The 25951-nt window shown below is 35.0% G+C and overlaps 1 protein-coding gene across 2 annotated transcripts in view; it reads left to right on the top strand.

Annotated features, from left to right (window-relative positions):
- Positions 1-25951, top strand: part of dock4 (dedicator of cytokinesis 4) — a 69698-nt gene that overhangs the window by 8289 nt on the left and 35458 nt on the right. Inside the window, exons 2-17 of one of the 2 annotated variants that reach the window (XM_042752713.1) lie at positions 8377-8460; positions 9648-9688; positions 9890-9945; positions 10424-10520; positions 11507-11655; positions 13059-13143; positions 14804-14955; positions 16523-16604; positions 17505-17565; positions 18224-18356; positions 18490-18578; positions 22888-23013; positions 23917-24041; positions 24650-24812; positions 24947-25053; positions 25327-25483. In XM_042752713.1, the coding sequence (XP_042608647.1) occupies positions 8377-8460; positions 9648-9688; positions 9890-9945; positions 10424-10520; positions 11507-11655; positions 13059-13143; positions 14804-14955; positions 16523-16604; positions 17505-17565; positions 18224-18356; positions 18490-18578; positions 22888-23013; positions 23917-24041; positions 24650-24812; positions 24947-25053; positions 25327-25483 (1707 nt within the window). Of the gene's footprint in view, positions 1-8376; positions 8461-9647; positions 9689-9889; positions 9946-10423; positions 10521-11506; positions 11656-13058; positions 13144-14803; positions 14956-16522; positions 16605-17504; positions 17566-18223; positions 18357-18489; positions 18579-22887; positions 23014-23916; positions 24042-24649; positions 24813-24946; positions 25054-25326; positions 25484-25951 lie in introns of those variants that run through there. The other variant, XM_042752712.1, reaches the window with a different exon arrangement.

Below are 25951 nucleotides of genomic sequence, written 5' to 3'. Positions count from 1 at the left end.
CGATATAAAACCACATACATACATTTAGACCACTTAACTTAGTGATTGCTATCGGGATGAGAAGAGACTTTCAACACGCATAACAAAAAAAAAAAGTTTTTGAACCAAATTACCTACCATGCCTTTAATGAAAGTTCAGATTTTCACATTTGTAATCACGACTTTGTGGTGCCATTCACGTGCGCTAAACTTATAAGTATGAGTTTTCAAACTTGCCTTGAACGCACCAATATTGGCTAGAGAGAGTTGGATTTAAACCTACATCGCCTGCATGAGCACCATGACTCAATGTCTCTGACATTTTTTGCTGAAATCAAGTTGTCAAGAGGCAATTCTCTCCTCAAAGCATAGATCAGAGTGATGGCGCAAGGCGATAACGCGGTACTAACATGTGTTACATGCTCTTGGCTTTCTGAAACTGTCAAGTACAGTTTCTCTGTCTTCTGTAACATTAGAGAAAGTGACAGCCTAAGACAAACAATTCCCAAAAGTGAGTTTGCTGTGTGTTTTCCACCATTCTCCTCCAGTTCTTTCTCTCCGTCTCAGTTGTTCTCTCTCTGGGCATTCTGGTAATAACGGCCGTCCTGTGCTCCGTGGAGAATAGCTACAAGACATTCCCATCTGAGTGCCACGCTTCACTAATGAACACAGACTACAAACACATTTAGGCTCTATTCAGTTATCAGAAAATCATCTGAGAATGCTTTCTTATTTAATTTTGAAACTGTGAAGCAGTATTATTGTTTCTTGAAATATTTATTAACTTACATTTCTTCACTTAAATAATGACTCTTTGCAAACAGGTTTCCAGAACACTTACCCTGCCTGTCATTGGTCTAACGAACAGAAAGCTACACCCCCAACTCACGTGATTGGTTGAGCCACTGTTGCTATGTCAGGGTGGTCGGATTCTTAAACAAATAGAAATAGAAAAAATAGAAAAAATCATGTTTTACCATGTCAAAAACATCTTTTGATGGAGGCCAGTTACTGTTATCAAAGAGTCTTTGTCAAAAAGGCCCTGACTGTCAGTAGTAAGAAAAACCAGTAGTCTTCTTTTAATAACATTGATGTCTAGGAGAAACAGTTGGGATATTACAGAGACCTCTTTTGTATTTCTCTTTTTTAAGTCTGCTAATCCTGCAAATTTGATTTCTGACAGAATTGATTTGTTAATCTAAATGTTCTTTGTGCATCATAATGGGCTGTATTTATTTTGAGTGAGATGTCTTTATGGCTTATTCTAGAACTACAATAGGACCTTCACTGTTTTATATGCAAATAAAGTGTTAATATAGAAAGAGGTTGCACTCTGGGAGTGAACAGGACAAAGCATGATATGTGAGAGATGTAATATCAAAAATAATATTCTCATTACTGTGCACAAGGGCTGAGTCTGGGAATGATTACACATCAAATGAGAAAACCGCACTGCTGGTGTACCTCTGGTGCTTGATTTTTATTGAAGTTGTTTGTTTTAGAGACTCGCTGAGCCATTTTCAGCCAATATATTGAACTTGTGTCTCTGCTAATGCTTGGTGTGATTAAATGAACCAAAAGCTTCATCAGCATCTTGTATTCTAAGCTTAGAAAGCCTATATCATATTTGCTTCAATAATAATGTTGAAATGTTTTATTTAAAAAATTTGATTTTTTTTATGTGTCAGGCTTAAATCCTATGAAATGGCTTGATGAGTGTAGATTTCTTTCTTTTTTGTTTATATTTCCTATTGAAACATGAACCATGATTTGTCAGTGAGAAAATATGTTGAATGCAGTGTATGCAGCATCTGTATTGACGGTAAATTTGTTCAAATGCATGAAGTTTTATACATATATTTTTTTCATTTACAAAAAACTAAGTTCCTTGTACAAAATACCATTGTATTGTAAAGTTACAGTAGAAAATATATTACTTTTCAATTAAATTCATTTATTTTTTGTTAATTTATTACTTAATTTATTACTTTTCAATTCAATTAATATAACCTCCATAAACTGAATAAATACCTAAAATAAAAAACACGCTTTAAGAATGTTTTTATTCATCCGGTTTAGTTAAAAAAAATCTTTCTCAATTTTATGTAGAAATGATACTTTGCCATCTTGCTCCGACCAGGGTTATTAAACAATTAACCAAACCTGAAATAAGAACCTCAACCAAAAAAATAAATTTTTGTTACTTGAAATAAAAGAAACACTACAGGTTTTTTTTTTTTTTTCATCTAGTTGACAAGGCAGCATTTCTCATTTCACTTTATGATTTAACTTTATGCACTAAAATAAAATTGAAAAAAAAAATGGAATAAAAATGTATTTAACATGCAAAACACTATATTACTAAAATTAAAATGAAAAGAGAAAATATAAAAATCTTTTTTTAAATATTAATAAAAAATAAGTGTAAGTGTATGATACTAAAACAATAGTTGTAGCTGTCTGTGTGGACTAATTTTAAACGCATATGCAAGTAGAATTTATAAATGATTAAGTAACAAACAACAAAAATAATTTAATCGTTTATGATTAAAAAATAAGAATTATAATAATAACACAAATTGATTGTAATTATTATTGTTATTATTATTATTATTTAATAATTTAGCTATAAATTCTAATTATATCTGCATATATATGTATGTTTAATCATTGTTTTTTCATTCAAATTTCAAATTGAAATTCCCCCCCCAAAAAACAATCTTATTATCAAAAATTGTATAAAACACCTGAAATATTTGTGATTTTTATTTTGCTTACAAAAATATTCCCCACAATTTTACTTTTGAATGGCCGTCATCGGAGAAACAGGAATAATTGCAGCAAAGGGGCTGTGCTGTCCAACCAATCCTGAACCTGTTGTTTGGGGCCTAGTGGTTAGAGAGTTTGACTCCTAACCCTAAGGTTGTGGGTTCAACTCTCGGGCCGGCAACACCACGACTGAGGTGCCCTGGAGCAAGGCACCGAACCCCCAACTGTGTGTGTGTTCACGGTGTGTGTTTGTGTTCATTGCTGTGTATGTGCACTTAAATGGGTTAAATGCAGAGCACCAATTCTGAGTACGGGTCACCATACTTGGCTGTATGTCACGTCACTTTCACTTTCAATAGTTGTCCAATCCTCACTCACTACCATCATAACTGCAGGACTGATCCCAGATGTACCCATTCGAACATCCCTCCCATTAGCAATCTAAGTGTTGTGTTGGTATCTCTGTGTATCAAGAGTATGTCTGTTCGCACTCTGCCTTCGGCTGGTATTGTCCTCTCTGGAGGCTGACTCAATACAACATTACAGCTAGCGTTAAAAAGCAATATGAAGAGAGGTTAGTGTGCACACCCATCCATCACCCTGACACGCAGACAGATATCAGCGAGCTCTGACTGTCTACAGGGGATTCTGCCGTGGTTTAATGCCCTGACATCAGCCATTTACTGTCTCTGGTAATGCTGATAAATGGCATTTGCAGTGAATACATTAGTACATGTAAAATAGAGTAAGTAATGATGGTTTTAAAAATACAGAATAAGTGTTTTGTGGTAAGTTGTATTGCATCAGATCAGTAGGATTTGCAGCTCTTCTTTCTATGAGGACTGCAGGTACGAGTGTTTCGGGTCAGTTCAGTTTCCTGAATCAGATCAGATCTGTGTTTTTCAGGCGAACATAGATGAGACCTTGTGAGAATGATAGTTGTGGAAGCATCAAAAACTATTCAGTAATTTTATCCATCATGTGATTGTATTCTAACAAAAGTGTGCATTTTAATGCACATCATCCATTCAAGTTATATTTCACCTGTGCAATTTCCAGTTAATGTTGTTAATTTAAAACATAGTAAATTATTTGTAGTAGTTTTTGTTAATAAATGTAAATAAACACTGACTCAAATATACAATACTGTTTGTTGATTTAAAAAACTGTAATATCAGTGATAACCGATAACTGACCACATTAATAATATGTGTATTTAACTGATTGTAAGGTGTATTGTAAATGCACAGGCTAGAAAACTTTATACAATTGTTACACATTGTTCTTAGAGTTCATACAGGCTACCTTGAGGAAAACTGATTTCTGTGGGTAACCTTTGAGCACAGCAGAGGAAATGTGCCAACACATCAACCAGAGTGATGCAATGAGCAGCCACGCAGTCCATCACGACCTTTTTCCCAAACATACCCAACTCAAAAATGTGCTATGTGTGATATTCTTCATATCCACAGACATTTAGAAGCTGAACATGCATAATATTATACAGTCTATAAATGTGGCCACATTAATTAATGCTACCTTAACCATTCTTAAATGCTTCAATGTGTAATAGCAGCCGTATTACTGCAGAAGCAACCCGACTGAACCTTCCTGCACAGTGACTGTAGATCACAGCCGCGCGATTGAGTCACAGGCTCATCGTTATAGGGGTCCGGACGGCTCTTTGCACCTGGTAAGGGTTATGTGAGACGGGCCTCTGGCTGCCCTGTCTCTCTGCCAAGCAGCAGTGTGTGTCCACAGCGCTGACAGCAGGACCGTGGGAAAGCGTTTAGCACAAGTGCACAGCTCAGACGGGTTCACCCGTCCTGTTACAACAGAGCTTTTGTCACTCCCGTTGGCAATGGCTGAGGTTCAGATAGGTTTAAGCTGTATTTAAATGTAATATTTGACTCTGTGAACTGTGCATTTCCTGAAGACGATGTGACTGCTGTATGCTCATATAAAATTAATTGCTGAGATGCTAAGGTGTTATGGGTGGTTGTCAGGGTGTTGCTGTTGTTCATTAGCTTCATCAGAATCAAAATAAATACAAAAAATCTTTAATCCAGTAATCACCAGGACTGTTCCCGACTAAGGATCTTTCTGCTTGACTAGTAGCTGTTCATTTTAATCATTAGTCGACTAATCGATTTTTACAAAGCTCATTGTTCGGAAAAAGCGAGGTGTGCTCTGATTGGCCAGCTATCCAATGCGTTGTGATTGGCCAAATGCCTCAAGTTGTGTCAGAGGGAGTTTAAGGCACGTTTATAAACTGAATAATTTAAGTAATTTGTGGATTAGAGCGTACTGGAGATGTGAACAGTTTCAAATGATTCAGTTCGATTTGGTGAACTAGTTCGACCGATTCACTAAGAAGATCCGGTTAAATAGAAAGATTCGTTCGGGATCCGGACATCACTAGACGAGACAAAACCAATAAAAACCCATTACAAACGAGGCATTTGTTGCATCCAGTGGGGAAATAATTACTGATTATACTGATTATATTGACTTATACTGTCTTTTTACGCATTGTGTTGCGTATCACGCTGCATAAACATAAAACCATGTCTGCATTTGTGATTGGAGAAACGACAAACAAAAAGCCTACTCTACTGCTCAAGACTCGCGTTTGAATCATCATTTGCAAATTATTTAAATATAAAAAACGTACTTACAGGCTGTGAGTCAGAAGCGCCAGACTGTCCTTGCAAAGTTTCAACTGCCCAACTTTATAGAAACAGCCTTTGTGCCACAGATGCATTGCAGGCTACTGGTTCAAAAAAATTTAAGCCTTCTTTTTTCTTTGCGTGAACATCTGGGCAGTAGGGCTGGAGGGCTGGATTATCCCGAATATTCGCCAGGTGGGTTGGCATTCATTTTTCAATTTTGAGATTTGAATGTTCTTTTTTTTTTTTTTCTTCGAACACCTGGCATTGCCTGGTTCTCATTCGCCCTTTAATATGAATCACCCATGAGTGAACGTCATGATTCAGTTCATCTGGAAGAGAAGACAAAAATGCCAAGACCTCAGCTGTGTGGGAGCACTTTAAATAGAGTGAGGACAAGACAAAGGCAATGTGCAAAATATACGATTTAAAACTGGCCTACCACAACAGCACATCAAGTGAGTTCTGTAAGTAGTACGCCTATATTATATTGTTGGTGTACAAAAAAAAACGCTTTTATCCGCCATGTTAATCAGTAATTTTACACATGATAAAAATGTGTACTTAATTTGCTTGGAAAATACTTGCGAATATGGCAGTCATAAAAAAAATAAATAAATACAGTAGCCCAGCCTAATAATAATTTGTCTATATTAAAAGTATTGCTCTTAACAGACAGTGTGTTTTGTATTACTAGTGCAGTGTCTTTTCTTGGAGCATATAAGCCCTGCCCGCGTGAGCCGCGCCGCTTCTGGCTCGCACTGTTCTGTAGTTTATTAAAAGTTTATTCATTCTGAACGTGTCGCATGTCCAGACAAAGCAACCGTTGATTACTACCGAAGCTTCGAAGCTTAAAAAATGCTATTCGGACCAGGCCTACTGGGCGGCATTATGCAGATCTTTCCACATAGTGATGTAGAGATGTGGGGGCGTGTTAGAACGAGCCGTTTTAGGGGGTGTGGTTGACTCTTAACTTTTATAAAGAAAATCTCTTTGGATTTGAGACTTTAGTCTTTGCAACTTTACAGATCTTCTTTATGTACCAAGAGCTTGTAACACTCCAAAGAGAAAGGAAAAATTTAAATTGCATCATATGACCCTTTAAGAGATAAACTCGGCGACACTGACTCATCATCTCTGCAGTAGTGGATGCGCCTGTATGCATGTTTCATACGGATTACATAATTGGAGAATATTTGTTTTCCATTTGAATTGGTTCATTCAAAAGTAGGCATTTCTCTCTCTGTAGATATATTTTTAATGTCTGTCAGGTTAAGATACACACAGAGTTTCGGGCTCAAGTTCACAGAGACCGAGACGGCAGATAGCGCATCCTGTTTGCTTTCATTATTTTACAAAAGCGCAATGTTTTGTTGTTATTGTGAGTGCACACAAATAAATGAAAGATATATTACTCTTATCTGTATGAGCAAAAATGAGGGGGTATTTTAGGAGTAAGTGACCGCACCGGTGCCTCCATCTGTCCTGCAGCGAGCTACTCTTCAGTTTCCACACTCCACACAGACACTAGCGCACATTTCTCTAGGTTAACATTAGATTGCGCGCCATGTGAAGTTGATACTTACATATTGCAGATGATAAGCCATATTTGAGGTCGATGAATGATAGGTGAGCATTTGGATGTCCTGCATTACTACATAGACTAGCAGTTTACAATCTTTCCATGGATGGATCTTTCCATTATGTATCATAATGAAGAAAAAAGCCTCAAAAGAATAAAAGCATACTATTTTATAACAATAATAATAATAGTAATTATAACAAAACTGTTTCACTGCTTAAAACTATTTTAAATTATTAAATTATTAGTGATTAATCGCATCCAAAATAAAAGTTTTTGTTAACATAATATGTGTGTGTGTGTATATATATATATATATATATATATATATATATATATATATATATATATATATACCATAACATTTGACCCATTTATTAAATTATCTTATATCTAATCCAGAAGTTGTTAAATTTGATCATTTAATTGTAATTACCTGTTCTAAAATTGTTGTTAATTAATGGGGAAAAAAATCTAAACTTAATTAGATTTTTTTGACCTATTTAATGTTAATAGTAAAAAAAAAACCTATTTGGTAAATGGCTATAATTACCCATTTTATCCATAGAAATCACACAAAATATCCTTTGATATACGTAACAATATTGATAATGGTGATGGTAACCTTGATCATACTTGGTATCTGATTGGAAAGAGTGCTTGCAGCATCTCTGCTGGATTCAGGCCGGATGCTGTGTGTTTGTTTCAGCATATATTAATGCACATCACTGACAGGCAGCGAGCACAGCAACACATCCCATCTTTAAAAGCTGACACGGCTGTTTCGGCAGCCTGCTTAACCTCTGAGCAGTGTCAAATCTCTGGCGGGTTTTGTTTATGCACATAATTATTTATTTATTTCCATATCAGAATATTTCCTAACCCACTTGATATGCAAATGAGCAATCCAAATTAACATATTTGTGCATAAAGAATCTACGCACATGAATGCAAAAAGTAGTTGATGGGTTGAGCCTGTGTGCTCCTGTGTGGAGAGATCTTGTACTTGTTATGTAACTTATGCTTAGGGATGTGACTCAGGGTTTATTTAAGAAAGTAGTGAGATAATGTTAGAAGTGCAGATCTAAGCATAGTGTGGTTTATTTTTTTAGGAAATGTGTGGAGCGCTGGGTTGTGTGTTATTCAGAAGTGAATTGAGAATGATTTTAAAATCCCTGTTCCTGAATTCAGAGTCAATATTGAACATAATGTTGATATTCCTTCACCCACTGGGCCGAACTAAAGATGGTTTCCATCTCTTCCATGCAAAGTTTTGAGAAGACAGATGGTTATGTCACATTGCGATCTGTCAGAGCTGTTACTTTACTCAGGAGTCACACAATTTTTTACTTACTTTTGCTTTTTTTTCCCCTTCAGTGCTGGCAAATTTTCGAGGAATGGTTCAGCATGGACTTCCGCTGGAGATTGGTGACACCGTGCAGATTTTGGAGAAATGTGAAGGTAGTCGTTGTTGTTTTTGTGTAGCTGACAATGAACAGCTTTAGAGCTGCATATACTCATCTGTGGAGACTGATTCTGTTGAGCTTATTTTTTGAGATGCAGTCAGTCGGTTGTAGCTAATAATAGTAGATGTCTTTCTTTATGACTTTATAAAATGTAATTCTTATTATTTTTGCATTGTTTACATCTTTTTGGGTGTTTTGGGTGTTTCTTCAACTAGAAGAAGACACTGCTGCAAAAGAAGCCACTAAAAAGATTTTTTGTTTTTTTTTGTCAAAATCCTTTATCCTTTATAGTACATATTTATATATATTTAATTTATATATGTGTGTGTATATATATATATATATATATATATATATAATTATTATTATTATTATTATTTATTTATTTTACACAAAGTTGAACCAAGTATAATTTTAGAGTATTAACAAAAATAGATTTTAAAAATCTCATATAATTTACTATATATTTTCTTGCAATATAATACCCACAGAAGCTGGCATGGCAATAAAAACACACATTTTATATTTTTTGTTTATATTCAATTATAGCTGTCAAACGATTAATCGCGATTAATCGCATCCAAAATAAAAGTTTCTTTTTACATAATATATGTGTTTGTACTGTGTAAATTTATTATGTATGTATAAATAAACACACACACATACAGTATATATTTTGAAAATATTTGCATGTCTGTATTTATATTCATATAATTTATATTATATATAAATATATTTAATATACGAACATAACATTTTTCTGAAATGTATACATGCATGTGTGTGTCTTTATGTCTACATAATAAAAATACACAGTACACACATGTATTATGCAAACAAAAACGTATTTTTAATACGATTAATCGCGATTAATCGTTTGACAGCACTATATTAAATATTTTAAATATTTTTATTTAATATTTTTGATATGTAATGTTTAATCATTTTTATGGTGTAAAAATACAACTCTCATAAACCGCTCTTTTCACACTGATCACTAGTATATATTTTCTAGAATTGCACAGGGTCAAAGTGTCCATAGTTGAAGAAACACCCTCAGTGAAACCAGTTCATTTTTGTACCACACACTTAAAGTTGAAACGGTTGGAAGTGTTTAATATGCTTTGCAATCTGCTGTTGAAATATGAATGTGTGAGATTATTATAAATGCCATTTTTGCAGGATGGTACAGAGGATTCATCACAAAGAATCCAAACGTAAAGGTGAGAACAATCTTAATTTCGCTTTACGTTTAACTTCGTAGATGTGCAAAATTTCACTGATTTCTATATTTGTGTCAGTTTTTTTCTGTTTATCTGTATTTTCATCCTCTGTTTTGACTCTCAGCACATTTATATACAGATAGTGCATGTTTGTTTACTCAGTAATTGGCTCATTAAATAACTTTTCGTTGTCTCTCCCAGGGAATATTCCCAAGCTCCTATATTCACCTCAAGAATGCCCACGTCAAGAACAAAGGGTATGAGTCCATGAAAAAAACTGTATATATACATATCTGTGTCAATTAAGCCACACTTAAAAAAGTAACTCTAAAAGTTCTAAAATGTTATTGCATTATATAATGAATAATATATCAATCCAAGTGGCATTTATTTTAAAGAAAGACTGTTTTGAATCTGGTGAAACTGGTGACCCATGAATGGATGGCTAATGAAATCTCACCTTTGACCTGCCACCAGTGCCCTTGAGAAAAGCACTGAACTGCTACTAGGGACCGTCCTTGTGCTTCAGATAAAATGCATTTGCAAAATGACACGTCTGCTCTGTTGAAGTGACAGGAGCCTTCACTATCCCACAAGCCATTGCAAGTGTATTTGCGGACACGTCCTCATGAGTCAGTGTTACTCCTCAGGGTCATGTGAGGTCACTGCTCTCCATCCTGGACTCGTTCAGATGTGTGTGTGTGTGATTGTGTGTTTGTGTGTCTTGCCCTGCAGGCAGTTTGAGACCGTCATTCCCACCGAGGACTCGGTCATTACAGAGATAACTATGACCTTGAGAGACTGGGGCAGCATGTGGAAGCAGCTCTACATGGTAAATATCACTCATTGTGCTGCGCTGAACAAATGCAGTTGCTTTAACTGTGGACATTTCTTTGTAAGTTCCTATTTATTTATAAGTCTTGTCAATGATACGTGAATTTATCAGAAATATATATTTTTACATTCCAATCTCATTAAAAACCTGGAAGCCTGTTTTTTAAGAAATTAATATTTTTATTCAGCAAGGATGCATTAAATTGATTAAAAAAAATACACTAAAGACATTTATAATGTTACAAAACCTTTGAAATAAAAAAGCTGTCTTGAACTTTCTATTCATCAAAAAAAATGTAGATAGATCAAATACAATTTTATTTATTTATTAGCATAGTTTTATATTTAGATAGGTAGATTGATATAGATGTATTAATAAAAGTGAAATGAAATATGTAAATATACTGTATATAAACATAAAATACAATATATATTTTTTTTTATTTATTAGCATAGTTTTATATATATATATATATATATATAATTTTTTATATTTATTTTTATATAAACAAAATACAATATATAAAATTAAGTATTAATTAGAAATATATATATATATATATATATATATATATATATATATATAAACAAAATACAATATATAAAATTAAGTATAGTTGTTTTACTATTCACCATTGATGTACTGTACATGACAGTTACTAAAATTTTCTTGTTTTTTTCTCTCTCTCTTTGATTCATTCATGTTGCTTGTGTACAGTCTTATATTGTGATTTGTTTTAACCATTGCATTGTAAAAAAAAAAAAAAAAAAAAGTTACCAGGCAACTGGCCAGTAATTTTGTATCATTTACCCAAGGATAAGTTTTATTCATTTAGAGCTTGGCATGTATTAATTAATAAGATGTAGTCTGAGAACTGTTTCTGCCGAAACTGTGCCAACTATATCATTTTCTTAAACTCATTTAATTAAAAAGGTGAACACACTTTCTCTGTTACCCACTCATGTTTTTTCTGTGTCTCTCAGAGGAATGAAGGGGATCTATTTCACAGACTGTGGCATGTGATGAATGAGATACTGGAGCTGCGACAGCAGGTTCTGGTGGGCCACCTCACTCACGACCGCTTGAGTGACATCAAACAGCACATCACGGCACGGCTGGACTGGGGAAACGAGTGAGTTACACAGTCACACACCACAAATAAAAACACTGTCATTGTCGTGATGGGATTTGTATATCTGTATGGGTTGTGTGACAGCATCAAAGCCTTGCAAAATCATTCAGTTTGATTCATTTATGCCATTAGAGTTTGGCTTTCCTGTCTTTGCCACATTGTGTTATTTTTTCAGTGATTGTGAATGTATTGTGCAGTACACATAAAAACAGTGGGTGGAACGCCGTGGTGGGGACAGCGATGATGAACTGCCGGCAAATGCTGGCCAATCTGTCAGCCATGTGCTTGAAAGCTTATATGCGGTTTTTCTCTAAAAAATAAATCGCAGATGGTAATAACGAGTGGGACGTGTTACGTATGGTTTTTTGGAGTCTTTCAGTACAAAGTCGTTTTTTGGAGGGTTTACAATGAAATGGATTCTTCTCAGATTTGATTCATGCTTTGTGAAGGTGAAAATTACTTGGGTTATTGTTGTGTGTAGGAACCTATGATTTCCGTTATGTGGAAAATATGGGCGGAATCATGGAATCTGGTCATAAAAATGGAATTTACTGTATAAAGTCGAATGTCACAGAATTTGACAAAATTTGGATGAATTAAACAAAAGTGGAGGTGATATTTATGTGATATTTTAAGGAAAATCATACAAAATCCAACTATTTTACATACCTTGTTTTGATTTGAAACCTCTGTTGTGCAGCACTTTATTTGCCAAAAGATTAACACAAATAAAAATATTTGCAAATATTTTAATTAACTCAAATAAAAATATTATCATTTGGCATTGCATTTTTTTTATTAATTCAATAGAATCATAATTAATTAACACCATTAACACCAATAACACCATTAAGAAAGATTTAAGAAGAAAACATGGCATTTTGGAAAAAAATAAAATGGAATTTGGGGATTTTTTTTTTTTTTTTAAATCAAATTTCATAGTGCCTGATGTTTATAACAACCAAGACAAAAACCGTTGATTACAAAACAATTACATAATTTGTGAAATCAAATAATGACAAAAAAAAAAAAAAAAATCTGTGTTTATGGCACGTTTTTTCAATGATGATTTATGTGTTTAATTGCAATTAATTAATTTAATATAATGTAATATAATGAATAATTACAAATGGGGTTGTCACAATACTTTACTTATTTTTTATGTGTTTATTATTTATATATTTAATAGTTTTGATAATTAAAAGGTCAATATTATGTACATTCTTATTTAATATAAAATGTGTCTATGAAATAAAAAAATGTGTCACTAACAAATCTGTATTTTTATGTTTTTTTAATCAGAATAGTGCTAAAATAAAACTAAATGGAACATGCAAAATTATAATAATCGTGATGGGATTTGATGGATAGAATCAAAATGTGTGTTTTTTTTTTTGTGGGAGGCTGGTGTTTTTGTATGTTGTCCAGGGGGGGGTTTTGGGCATGGTGGACCCTGATGAGATCAGCATCACAGAGCTGTATCGGCTGGTGGGTAGTCATACATTCACGCTCACGCTCACGTACATGCACACACACACACACACACATTCCCATTACCCATGAGTCACCGCACCTCCCTCCTCTGCCACCCATATTCTTTGCTGTGTTACTATGGCAACTGCAGCTCGACCTGACGCCAAGGCTTTCTCTCGAGTGCTTCGTCCTCTCTTTTAACAAAGAGAGACACACACACACACCTCCAGTCGCATATGTATAGGGAAATGATAGTAATTAAGGACAAGAGAGAAATGCTAAATGGCGCATTAACAGGCTGTTTGCAAACTGCAGAGACACTTCACGCATGCAGTTTCCTGCCCTTATAATTTGGAATACATGCAGCATCATTGGTGCAATTGGTTCATGTCTCTCAAAGACACAACATGCCTGTGTACAGATCTTTGCAATATAATATCTGTTACAAAACCTAGTTAGCTGCCTACTGCCGACATGAGCAGCTGCCTGCTAAGGGAAAATTCCAACTGACATAGAACATTTTATGTTATTTCATTTTATTATTTTTTATTTTATATATTTTTTAATTTGGTAATTTTTATTTTATAATGAGTTAATTAATTATTTTTTTATTTTATTTTATATTTTATTGTTTGTATTATATTTTATTTATTTTAAATTTTTATTTTATTATTTTACATACTTAAATATTAATTAGTCTTGATGTTTTAAAAAGACTGATTTTTTATTAACTATAATATAGTCCTAAAATTAAATTTTATAATAAACTTTGAAACTATTTTTATCTATACTTCTCAGTACTGAATGAATAATAGTATAAAAATATTAAAAAATCATAGATAATTGCTATTGAATTGCATTCTTTGCAAAGGAAACAGATTTTTGCATTAGAATTTTGTTAGAAGAAAAGTATCTTCGTAGGCTGCATTATGAAGTTAAGCTTTTGTATCAGGAGAGCATCTGTAATGTCTTAAAATGCTGCCTAGCTCACTAGGTTTTTAAAAGAGAGCTGGTAAGACAATACCAGTATAGTTAGAATTCACCAAATTCTCTGTCTTTTTCTCTCAGCTGCAGGCCTGACCACACGTGTCCCAGTTTCCACTGGTCCATAGGTGGGCAGAGGTGTGGGGGTAGGGGTTAAAGGAGGAAGGAAAGACACAAAAGAGAAAAAGATGTGGGTGTGGATGTACTAGACTAGAGAGAGCGTTTAAAGAGAGGATAGTGGGAAGTGAGGGCGCAAGCAAAAAAGACACCAGTGTGGCGTCCCCAGGGTCAATTGCAGTTTTGAAGGATCTTTCTGTTCAGAAGAACACAGGAAGGGTCCAAAGCTTAAAGATGAAACCACAGTGCTAGGGTTTTAATGATCTGTTATTACATTATATAATGTAATTATGTAGAAAAAGTTATTATAATTTGATATATATGGTTTATAGTGAAGAAATACATAGGTTACATAAAGCTTTGGTTTTACTTACTACATTCAATATGAACGATGCATTTTAGCAGTATTGCATGATATTTGTTAATTTATTTTTACACAAATATACAGTATGTGCTGCTGTAGTGGTGGTTAAATTGGTGGCTGTTAGATAATATATGCAAATTTGTGATCATTTTGTTGTAAATGTCTGTCATTATAATGATTAATGATTATATTTTGGTTTCTTTTGAATAGATGGAGAGACGTCATCGTAGACGCGAGGCACCCCCGCAGGCCAGTATGCACCACCTGTTCCTTCAGATGAAGAGCATGATGAGTTCAAACCTGGGGGAGGAGCTGGAAGTCTTCTACTCAATCTATGACAGCAGGGAAATGCGACCAATCAGGTGCCATCTCCAATCCTAGACACCCAATCTCAAGTCTTAAATTGACTGGAGTGTGATTAAATCACCCAAAAATGAAAAATCAGGCATCATTTAATCATTCTCATGTTGGTTAAACCTGTATGACATTCTTTCTTCTGTAGAACACAAAGATATTTTGAAAAATGTCTTCCATACAATAAAAGTCAGTGGGGTCCAGTGTTATCTTGCTTTGGCCCCTATTGACTTTCGTTGTATGAAAAGCTGAAACATTCTTCAAAATATCTTCTTGCATACGTAAAGGGATAGTTCAATAATTAGTGAAAATTTCCGCATGATTTTCTGGCGTTTGATGAATTCTGGGTGTTTATTAATTTTCTTCTTTCAGACGAATACAATTTGTCCAAGCTTTATAATAGTCGAGATTTTGAAACATAAAAAAGTACATCATAAAAATGCTCCACACGGCTCCGGGGGCTGAATAAAGGCCTTCTGAAGCAAAGAAACAAGTTTGTGTAAGAAAAAAATATCCATATTTAAAACTTTATAAACCATAATCTCTATTTTATGGATTTTCGAAAATCCAAATCCAAATTTCTATTGCTGTGAACAAAACTTGGTTCTCGCAAGACTAGCATATTCTAACTGGAGTGTACTCTGCACCTACGTCATTGGACTTCAAAATCTCAACCCCAATTCACTGCCATTATAAAGCTTGGAAGAGCCAGGACATTTTTAATATAACTCTGATTGTATTTATCTTAAAGAATAAACTCATATACACCTACTATGACTCGAGGGTGAGTAAATCGTGAGGTAATTTTCATTTTTGGGTGAACTATCCCTTTAAATACATTTTTGTTATACATTTGATTTGGTAATGAGAAAGGTTATAAGTTTGAATGCAATAAAAGGCTTTCATGCTGACTGCTCACTAAGTTGTCCATAAGATCCGGCAATAAAAATCCCAAAAATTGATTCAGTCTGACCACGATTTCATTAATTATGAATCCCTGTTTTCTTTCTAGCTGTCTGAAAGACGTCTCCAAGCTTAACCAGTCATCCATCAATGCATTTACCTACAGTATATATGTATGATGCTATCAAACTATTACGCTGATTGCGCTGCTACTGGGAACTAATATCTGAAATTCAATTTGGCTGTGACGTCAATGCATCTGTTTACCGCTCTCCATCCTACATACATTAGCCTGAGGGATGTTTTAGTTTCACATCCATGACGGAACTACGGCCTTGATGTGTTTGTTGAATTTTTCATTGGTTTCTTTCTCTTTTTCTCTCCCTCCTTCTCTCTCACCGCTCATGTTAGGGGGTGTACTGTTCAGGCACCCCTCCTCGTTGTAAATTATTCAGAAAGAGTGGCGCCCCAGGGCACTTAGTGAAAGTGAAGGAGAATCGAGGAGATACCGAGCCTCAATGGGCCTTTCCTTGTAATTACCTACCACTAGTGTCAGAGGAGATGCACTAACACATGCAGTTGCGGATGCACACGTACACACTTGTGCTCGCACCGGTCTTGCTGTGTTTCCTTATGCTTCCTAACAGTCTCTCTCTCTTTCTGTCTGTGCAGTGAGAGGTTCTTTGTGCGCCTCAATAAGCAAGGGCTACCAAAGTCTCCAGAGAAAACTGAGAGGCAGTGTACACTCTTTGTTGTAAGTATGGACTTTTTTGGGGTGCACCAAGGGCGTGTCCTTGGACCCTTTTCATTTGCTTTGGCATTGAATGGATCTGGTGCTGTTATAGATATATAGTTTCCTAAGTGGAACGCATATCCTTGACTGAAAAATTTTGGTAATGGGGGAGGTTTTAAATTTAAATGTGAACAAAAAAGCATTGTTTTGTGAATCTGAACAGGAATTTTTGAATAAAATAAAATAACACGTTTTAGATGTGTTTTCTCAACAGTTATCATTTGTTAATATCTAGAGCAAGACTGTCAGTTGATAAAAATTGTAATCAAATTAAATATATGACAATATATGAAATATATTGAGACTGAGTTATTAATCACATTGATTGAATAAATTTATGACATTTTTTAATATTTGTTGTGATTGGTTTTTAAATTTAGATTATGTAAGGAATCCGATTATTGTTGTTGTAGACAAGCAGATCATTGAATCAACATTACAAAAAGTGGCTTTGGATGTCAAAATATTTTATTGTTTCACTGTTTATCAGGATGTCAGGAAATCCTATTTTGTTTTCCTTGTTTTGTTTTATTTTTTTGTTTCACTGTTTATCAGGATGTCAGGAAATCCTATTTTGTTTTCCTTGTTTTGTTTTGCTAGTTCTTTTTTTTATTAGTTAATTTTTGCTTTGGTTTGTTAGTTCTATCATGTTTTGTTTTGTTTTGTTTTTCATTTTATTATTTTGCTGCATTTTACTGCATTGCATTGTTTTTGTGTATTTAATAGCAATAAATGAGCATGTTTAATTGACATACTTTATTTGATTGTTTAAATAGTAACTTTTAATAGCGTAGGTTTAGAGAATGTTTGGTACATGGAATCTAGTAAATATTGCTCAATAAAACATTTGTCTTCTTTTAAGATTTGGGAAGTAGCGATCTTCGCAAAGATGTGTATGTTGTAGCTCATATTTTTAGAATAGGTAAGAGCTGTTGGTTACACATCAATTTTCTCGTCGTGTGACCTGTCATAATGCCTTAGTGACTCTATCATATGGATTTCTCAACTTGATAGTGCACTGCTTTATTGTGCTTTAAGATTTTTATTTACAGATTACGTCAGATGTATTCATCAATAGTAATGGCAGCATTATAAGGGCTGAATGACAGGCCACTTCAAGTCGGTTGTTGCCAAGATGGTGTCTTTGTCTGTAAACGTCACCTTTGTGTCTGTGTAGCAGTCGTCGCTACATGCATGGCCTGCACCGGTACAGATTCTGTGATGTTACAGTACAGATTAATGCTCATTTGCATGAAAGTAATTCATGTCACTGTAGACTGGAAAGTGTTCGTTGTGTAACGGTTGTTGGTATGTCTATTTTGTGTTTCAAGCGTCATTATAAAGACATAAGTGTTAATCATTCTGCCGTAAGAGCTACATAAAACTGTGTTAACGCGTTAGCTAACTGTGTTAGCGGCTGTAATGCTTAAGTTTTGTCACATGACACATTATGTCAAGCTTTTGACAGTGCTATGTGTTCTTTGAGGCAGAATATGAAAACGTCTGTTACATTTTTTGTATTAGCATATATATTTATTCTTATAATAGCAGTATGTGAGCCTCAATATGTGTGTCCGCAGGGCGAATGGTGGCAGGTGAGAAGAAGAGCGTGAGTAACACGCAGTACAAGCGTCCATACGGTTGTGCCGTGATTAGCGTGGCTGACCTGTTAACAGCTGACTTCAAGGATGATCACTTGCTGAAGATTTACTCGTGAGTATTCAAAATTTCCTTCATTACATATTACCAGGAATATCATAAATATATTGTGATGATATTCAAATATATCACTCAGCCTGTATCTTGTTGAAATATATAGCACACTTATGGCACATTATGTTTACAGATGTAATGCAGAAAGTGAGTGGTACCAAATCCATGACAGTATTATCAGGAAGGTCAGCTCACGATACAGCCATATTGGCTCAAATACAGGTAAGATTTAATTTTGCTTGTCTTCTTAAAGGGATAGTTCAACAAAAAATGTATACATATGAACACAATGTCATGTCATTCCAAACCAATATGACCTTTCTTTCTACAAAAGGAGAAATTTCAGTCTGGTCCTCACACAGTTTTTGGACAGCTTAAGAACAGAAGGCTTAGTCTACTGTATAATGCACAGAATTTCCATTTTTGGGTGAACGTTCCCTTTAAAGAACATTCTGTCTGTCATAGCAACGGTGTTCTTCTGAAAATGTTGAACCAAACGATTTATTTAATTGACATATTCAAATTGTACCAAATTATGCTGTAGAATTTTCTTTTCTTCGTGCTCTTTAGACATAAATAGCAGAACTCTTTACAGAGAAATGCTGGGGTCTCTCCTAGCAACAGGTTTTGAGCAGCAGCAGAAGCATGCAGTCAAAGCATACGCCAGTAACAGAGAGACAGAGGAGAGCTGTTATTCAGGCGCTTTTGTTTTTATGAGGTCTGCATGACTCAAAGAGTCATGGCCACTTTAATAAGACCAGCATTTCAAGAAGACCTTTGCACCAAGCTTATTCTAGGGTTGGGCATTTGTCATAATAGAATATATGTTAATAGCTACTTATTATCATTTATTTTAAAAGTGGTGGTGTCTTTTACTTGCAGTGGATTAAAGGTGAAGTGTGTAATTCCTGTGCACCATATCAGCACGCAAGAACAACTTTCTTTATACATTTTGTGAAGAAAATGTGAACAGTGCTTATCTTTTCTGTTGTGGCTAGTTGCCAGGGCTCTTCTGTACGGTTGCTAAGGTGTTCTGATATGTTTCAAGCAAGTTGATCAGGGCTTGCAAAATCACTAGCCTTGTGTCCCGGGGATATTGTGTTTTCTAGTCGGGCTACCAAAATGTCCGACAAGCCATGTTGAATAGTGAAATGAAATCCCTCCCTTAGGCAAATTTGTTTATTCGTTCTTATTTTATTAATGACCGTTACGATTTCTTTAATAATGTTTGACCTTTTTAGTTATGTTACTAGTTTTTGGTCATCCAAAAACTGATTGAATCTGTGACTCAAAACCCAAAATATGATCAAAACCATGAGATATGTGATCTGTTTTCAGTCATGCTGATTTTGTCCGCAGTGAAGTTCAGCCGATATATATACATATCATTTTAAAATTCGGGCTAGCTAAATTAATTTTGGGCTACCAAAATGTGAAGAATGCCTGATTGAAGGGCTACCATGGATTTTGAAATGTTTAAAGCCTTGTTGCTACAGTATGTGGTGGCTGCAATGTTTGTTAGGTGATTGTTTACTGGCCCAAATTAAAAGCACTGTCTTCTATGAAATCTCTATGATGTTCTAGACATTTTATTTTCTTTATTTTATTTGAACCTACTATATGTTTTTATATAGTGTTTTTATTTTTATATTATATTTTCAATTTTTTTGTATTTATGTTTTGTTTTTTTGTTCAATTTTGTTTTGTAACAATATTTTATTTACAAGGCAAATGCTTTGTTTTGGTTTGGCTTGTTTTAGCTTTCTTTTGTTTTTGTTTTGTTTTGTTTTTTGCTTTGCTCGGCTTGGCTTTGATTTGTTGTTTTATTTGTTTTTTGGCATAGTTTTGTTTTGTTTTGATTTGATTTGCGCTTTGCGTGGCTATTCTGTTTTGCTTGGCTTTGTTTTGTTGTTTTATTTGTTTTGTTTTTTGTTTTATTTGTTTTTTGGCATAGTTTTGTTTTTTGGCTTGGTTTTTGTTACTTTTAGTTTTTTTTTTTGTTTGTTTGCACCTTTGCGTGGCTATTCTGTTTTGCTTGGCTTTGTTTTGTTGTTTTATTTGTTTTGTTTTTTGTTTTTGGCTTGGCTTGGCTTTTATTGTTTTATTTATTTATTTATTTATTTTATTTGGTTATGTTTTGTTTTGCTTGGCTTTATTTTGTTTGCGCCAATCTTAAATTTATATCAATGCCTGGTTTAGTCTTAGAATAGAATCCATACAATGGCTTACTTATACAATTCTCAGCACTTTTAAATGGGATAGGAATTATGAACAACTTTAAACACAGATCAGCTAGATCAGAAAAAACCTGATCTCAATCAGCTTGTAAATGCCATCCAGCCATCTGCAGTAATTCAGTTACACTAAATGAACATCTTTTTAATTGATGACCATTAGTAGGTATTTATCAGTCACACTCATCGGCTATCAGTGTGGACTAGAACGCCATATTGATCTCGTGCACAAAGAGCAGTTGACCCTTTTCATGACATTGTTGTCACTTGAGATGTTTTAATGGCCAAATTGCCAGCTCTTATAGCTAATCGCTTGGAATAAAAGCCAAATTACTGTTATTGATTTTGTTGCTGGGTTAAAAAACAGAAATAAAGAAACAACAATGTTCGTTTTAGGTTTAAAAAGGCAAACAGATGAAAGACGAAGTGTTGTGTTGTGTTGTGTTGTTGATGCCATGTTTTGTGGAGGTGGTGGAGTAGTAGTTATGTAATCTTGGTGTGCATCATCTCGCAAGTGGTTTCAAAATGAATGGACTGCTGGTGATTTCACTCGTGTGGGCAGCTTACTCTGAATATATTATGAAACCATAATGAAGCCATGGCTTTATAGATGCTTCCAGAACTTATAAACCCAACAAACCTCATCTATGCAGTCTGAAACTGAAAAATGTCCCTGCACTGTTTGTGAAGTATGAGACAGTTTTCCTGCAGAACGAAGAAGTCAAAAACCCTGAGGAAGACATCGGAGGCTTAAGCTTGAAGAAGAGGGCCAGATAAAAAAGCGGAGGGAGTCAAAAAAGCCGATCAAGCAAGAAGGAGATTATGCAGTTTCTCTCATGTCAATCTAAACCGCAGGCTGTGTCCCTCACCAGATGTACAGCAGGGTTATACTTGAGATGAAAGTCGTTTAGACAAATGAAGGAATGGGAATGGGTGAAATTTCCATGTGTAAGAACTCAAAATCTAACTGGGCTTTGTGATGAAATGACTCAAGAAACAAAGTGTTTCTTCAAAGAGACTTGGGACTTTAAAGTGTAAATCTAGTGCACGGATGTCAGAATCACTGGCTTTCATCAGTTGGATAAATGAGGGAGGCAGAGAAATGCTTGTCATTAAGTGTGGTGGAACACAATAAGATCTATTACTGATTCAATGGAGAGGTTATGGTAACAAGCACAAATGTTACAAATGGAGATTAAGGCACCGGATTACCCATAATTAATTTAATCAAGAGGCAGCTGGGTCATTCCTGTTATGCAGGACTTTTGAACTCTAACTTTAGAAAAATAAATATAATTGTGTGTTTTTTATTACTTAGCAAATGAACAGGGTGGAAATAAAACACAAATTTAGCTGTTTAGAGGGACTAACATTCAAGTTGAAGTTAATTTTCATTGTTTATTTAGGATTATTCCCACCAATAGTTAAAACTCAGCCTTGTGTTGTTCCTATATGATTTCTGTGGAACATAAAAGAAGATATTTTGAAGAATGTTGGTAACCAGATGGTTTTGGGTCCCATTGACTTCCATAGTATGGACAAAAAATACAATGGAAAACAATGGAAACACAAAATACCTTCTTCTGCATTCCACTAAAGAATGTAAGTCATACATGTTTGGAAAGACGTGAGGGTAAGTAAATGGTGACAGAATTTTCATTTTTGGGTGAACTATCCCTTAAAGCGTGTTTTGAAATATTGATAATATGACGGTGATAATGTTATCAAGCAGGATGTTTTAAAGAAAGACAAACCAACAAATAATACAAAATTTACCATATTATTGATAATACTTACTGACGAGTGTGCTGCTGTCTTCCCACCAAAAAATGGTGTCACTTCCTGGAGCATGATGTCATGAAAAGAACTATCAAGTTCTCAAAGGGATTGTACAAAAGTAACAGGGTGGAAGTGATATTGAAGGATGAAGAGAGGATAATGTGTTTAATTTGAGATCTTTGTTATATTTCATAATAACATGCTGGTTTTATAAGTTGTGGAACTATTTAAAACGTATGACTGAAACTATTTTTATATATTTATTTGTTTTTTTTACCCCTCCCCCCAATATATTACCACATTAGTAAGTGAATTGTGAGACTGAATGATAGATTATTATACAGTACGTTATTAGGATTATGTTCTCTTCCAGACTTTCTCTACATACAGTATAGTAACAGCAAATCCAGATGTTTTTGTTGGCAGACACTTATGGTTGTTGTCTGTTTACATATGGTATAACACTGTCAGATTTTACCACAAAGATTCACTGAAATGCATTTGTGTTTGTTTTGTAGGCCTTAATGTCTCTCTCCAGCTCCTGCATGGGGATATGGAGCAGATTCGCAAGGATTACATGCGTCTTTTCACCCGCAACGTCTCTATTACTAAGAGGCTTGGTTTCTCCGATATCATCATTCCAGGTGGGATAATCGTGTTTTGTTGTCCCTATGCTGCTTTTATTCATCACATTAACATTGAATTTGTGTTTTGCAATGTTATGCAAATGAAATCTGTAGCTTTACGATATCTTTTGTCATTCAATCATAGCATATGGTAATGTGGCCGCTCTGTGCCGTTTGTAGTAATGGTTTAATCATGTCATTATGCAGTTAATTAATTGCTTAGCAGAGTAAATATAGGCTTTACAGGAACAAAATACTGGTTTTATTGAGTTAGCATGAACTTTGAGAGATAACAGTGTCATATATATCATAATTTAACACAGACACATTTAACAAAGATACCAAAGTCAATTTTGTACAAAATAGGACTGATTTTACAGGATGCTCTTGTTTTGCTCACTCTCACATAATGTACATGCACGACTAAAGAACAAAATCAGTGGGATTTTTTAAATGTATTCTTTCCCTTTGTTTGACTGTAACAAAAAATGGCTTGTTTTCTGTGCTTTCATTACATGCAATGCACCGGTGCGCCCACGTTTTGTTTGATATTTGCTTTCACACCCTCAGCTGGCGAAGAGACACCTTTGAGCCACATGTGTTGACAGAGTAATTAGAAATGTTTTGTGGTGTTTCTAACATCTCTGAGGATCTTTGACAGTTTCAGTTTTCTTGTCCTTCCCAGACTTTATGTTTGTATAAAGGAATGTGCCTTATATGAAAAATACATACAACAATATTGTCTTGAAGTACATTGTAAACAAAGTATTCATGGCCAGTTATGTATCTGCACACAATAGAAAAATTGACTCCATTTTCAGCTACTTCTCCTGATAAGCTGATTTCAACACCTGATAACCGACTGGAAGTGCTGTGTTGATGGAAAATGATTTCTGAGATATGGTTATCTTCCTCCTGCAGGTGAAATAAGGAACGACCTGTATGTGACCCTTGAGAGGGGTGAGTTTGAGAAAGGTGGGAAAAGCGTGGCACGTAATGTGGAAGTCACCGTCTATCTGCTGGGAGGTGATGGGCAACTTCTGAAGGTGAGAACTGTCATTGGATGTCATGTCATATTGCGTCTAAATTAATTTCAGTTTTTTTTTCTCATTCTTTTCATCCAGTTTCTTAATGTAATATGCATTCAATTTTGTGTCCTTTTCCTTTTTTATTCCTCTTGTCTTGTGTAATATAATATAATAATGTTTATCAAATAATGTTATTTAAAAAAATAATTCAGTATTATCCAGTTTTGAAATAAATACTCATAATTTGTTTACATGTCACTACATCACAGTTATGTCAGTAAATAATTAAATACAAAAAGTTTCTTTATCAAAACAGTAACAAATATTTGACCATAATCTAAGTAATATTAATGATCTATGCTTTTGCATGGTTGTGATGTCAAATTACCAGCCAAGTAATTTTTATTATTTCTTTATTTATTTTGGGGGGAAGTTAAAGACTTAAAAGAGCATTTTTGGTTTTCAGCTTTTGGCCCAGTGGATCCAAAATGTATAAAATCCTTGATCATTTATGGTTCATGACTACTTCAAAACAACATACACTGTTGAGTGGTTCACAGTACGACTATCAATATTGTTTAAAAATGTTATTGGGGTCAAGTTCATGTTCTCCATTTCTCTCTCAGGGTCTGGTTTGTTGTGGCTCTGGGGAACCAGGAGTGGATGAGCACCGCTCTTTTGTCCTGTATCATAGTAACAGCCCTCGCTGGGCCGAACAGATCAAACTGCCCATCCCTTTGGAGATGTTTCACGGCACACACTTACGCTTCGAGCTCAGGCACTGCTCCAGTGAGACTCCACTACGATTGCACTTTTTTCATGAAAATTGATTTTACGTCTACTTCCTATTAAATCTTCTGAGATTTTATGCTTTGCAATTATTGACTCATTTCACATAACTACTGTTGCCTCTGTTCATGCAGCAAAGGAAAAGGGTGAGAAGAAGCTTTTCGGCTTCTCTTTTGTTCCTCTGATGCAGGACGATGGGAGACCATTGCCTGATGGAACGCATGAGCTCATTGTCCACAAGGTATTGTCTCTTTGTGTATCAGTCTGTTTGTATGAAATGTATGAATCTTCTTATTGTATGTATAGACTTTGTATCAGACCAGAATTAACAAAGGAGAAATAATGGGATCCTTGCTAAAAATAGTGTTTGGGGATGGGAAAAACGTACCTGTTTTTCATAGATAGATAGATATATAGATTTTTTTAATACAAAGTGCTATCCATAGTTTCTTTGTATCTGTTGTGTGTTTGTGACATTTTTGGTCTTTGAACTTCTCTGTCTCCCTCACAACAGTGTGAAGAGACAGCTGATCTCCAGGATCCTGCTCGGTACCTCAAGCTGCCATTTTCCAAAGCCAGCCTCCAGCCGGGCAACAACCAGACAATAAAGAACAGCAAAGAATCTTTCTGGATCCAGTCGTCTCTCTGCTCCACTAAACTCACTCAGAATGGTGAGATGATGTTCCTCCTTACAATATGACAAAAAACTAAATTAAGTTATCTGGATTTGAGATATGAGATTAAGTTAAACCTGATCTGGCATAAACACATCAAGAAGAAATTAGGGGAGGGGAGTGATATGAGCAAAATCTTATATTATGTTATTTTATTTAATGGTAAGGATTTATACCACAATGTCTGTTAGAGAGCAGTGATTTCAGAAATACCTTCTCTCTGTGCCATATGGCCCCGTCTGCATCATGACCTTGATATTGTGATATATTGATCTGAGCCCTTCAGCAGGTGAATGTCATGGTAACAGTGGCAGAAAACAGAGAGGTCTGCGTTTGGACCGGAGATCACAGCGGGCTGAGCCCACACCTGCCTCTGTTGACCTTGGAGCTTCGCCCAGTGTCTCTGCGGCTCTGCTGTGCCTTTGCCCAACTGCACACATATCAACGGCCATCTGGCTGTTATTT

This window comes from Cyprinus carpio, chromosome B25, assembly GCF_018340385.1.
Source record: "Cyprinus carpio isolate SPL01 chromosome B25, ASM1834038v1, whole genome shotgun sequence".
NCBI lineage: Eukaryota > Metazoa > Chordata > Actinopteri > Cypriniformes > Cyprinidae > Cyprinus > Cyprinus carpio.
This window is presented reverse-complemented; position numbering and strand designations above follow the sequence as displayed.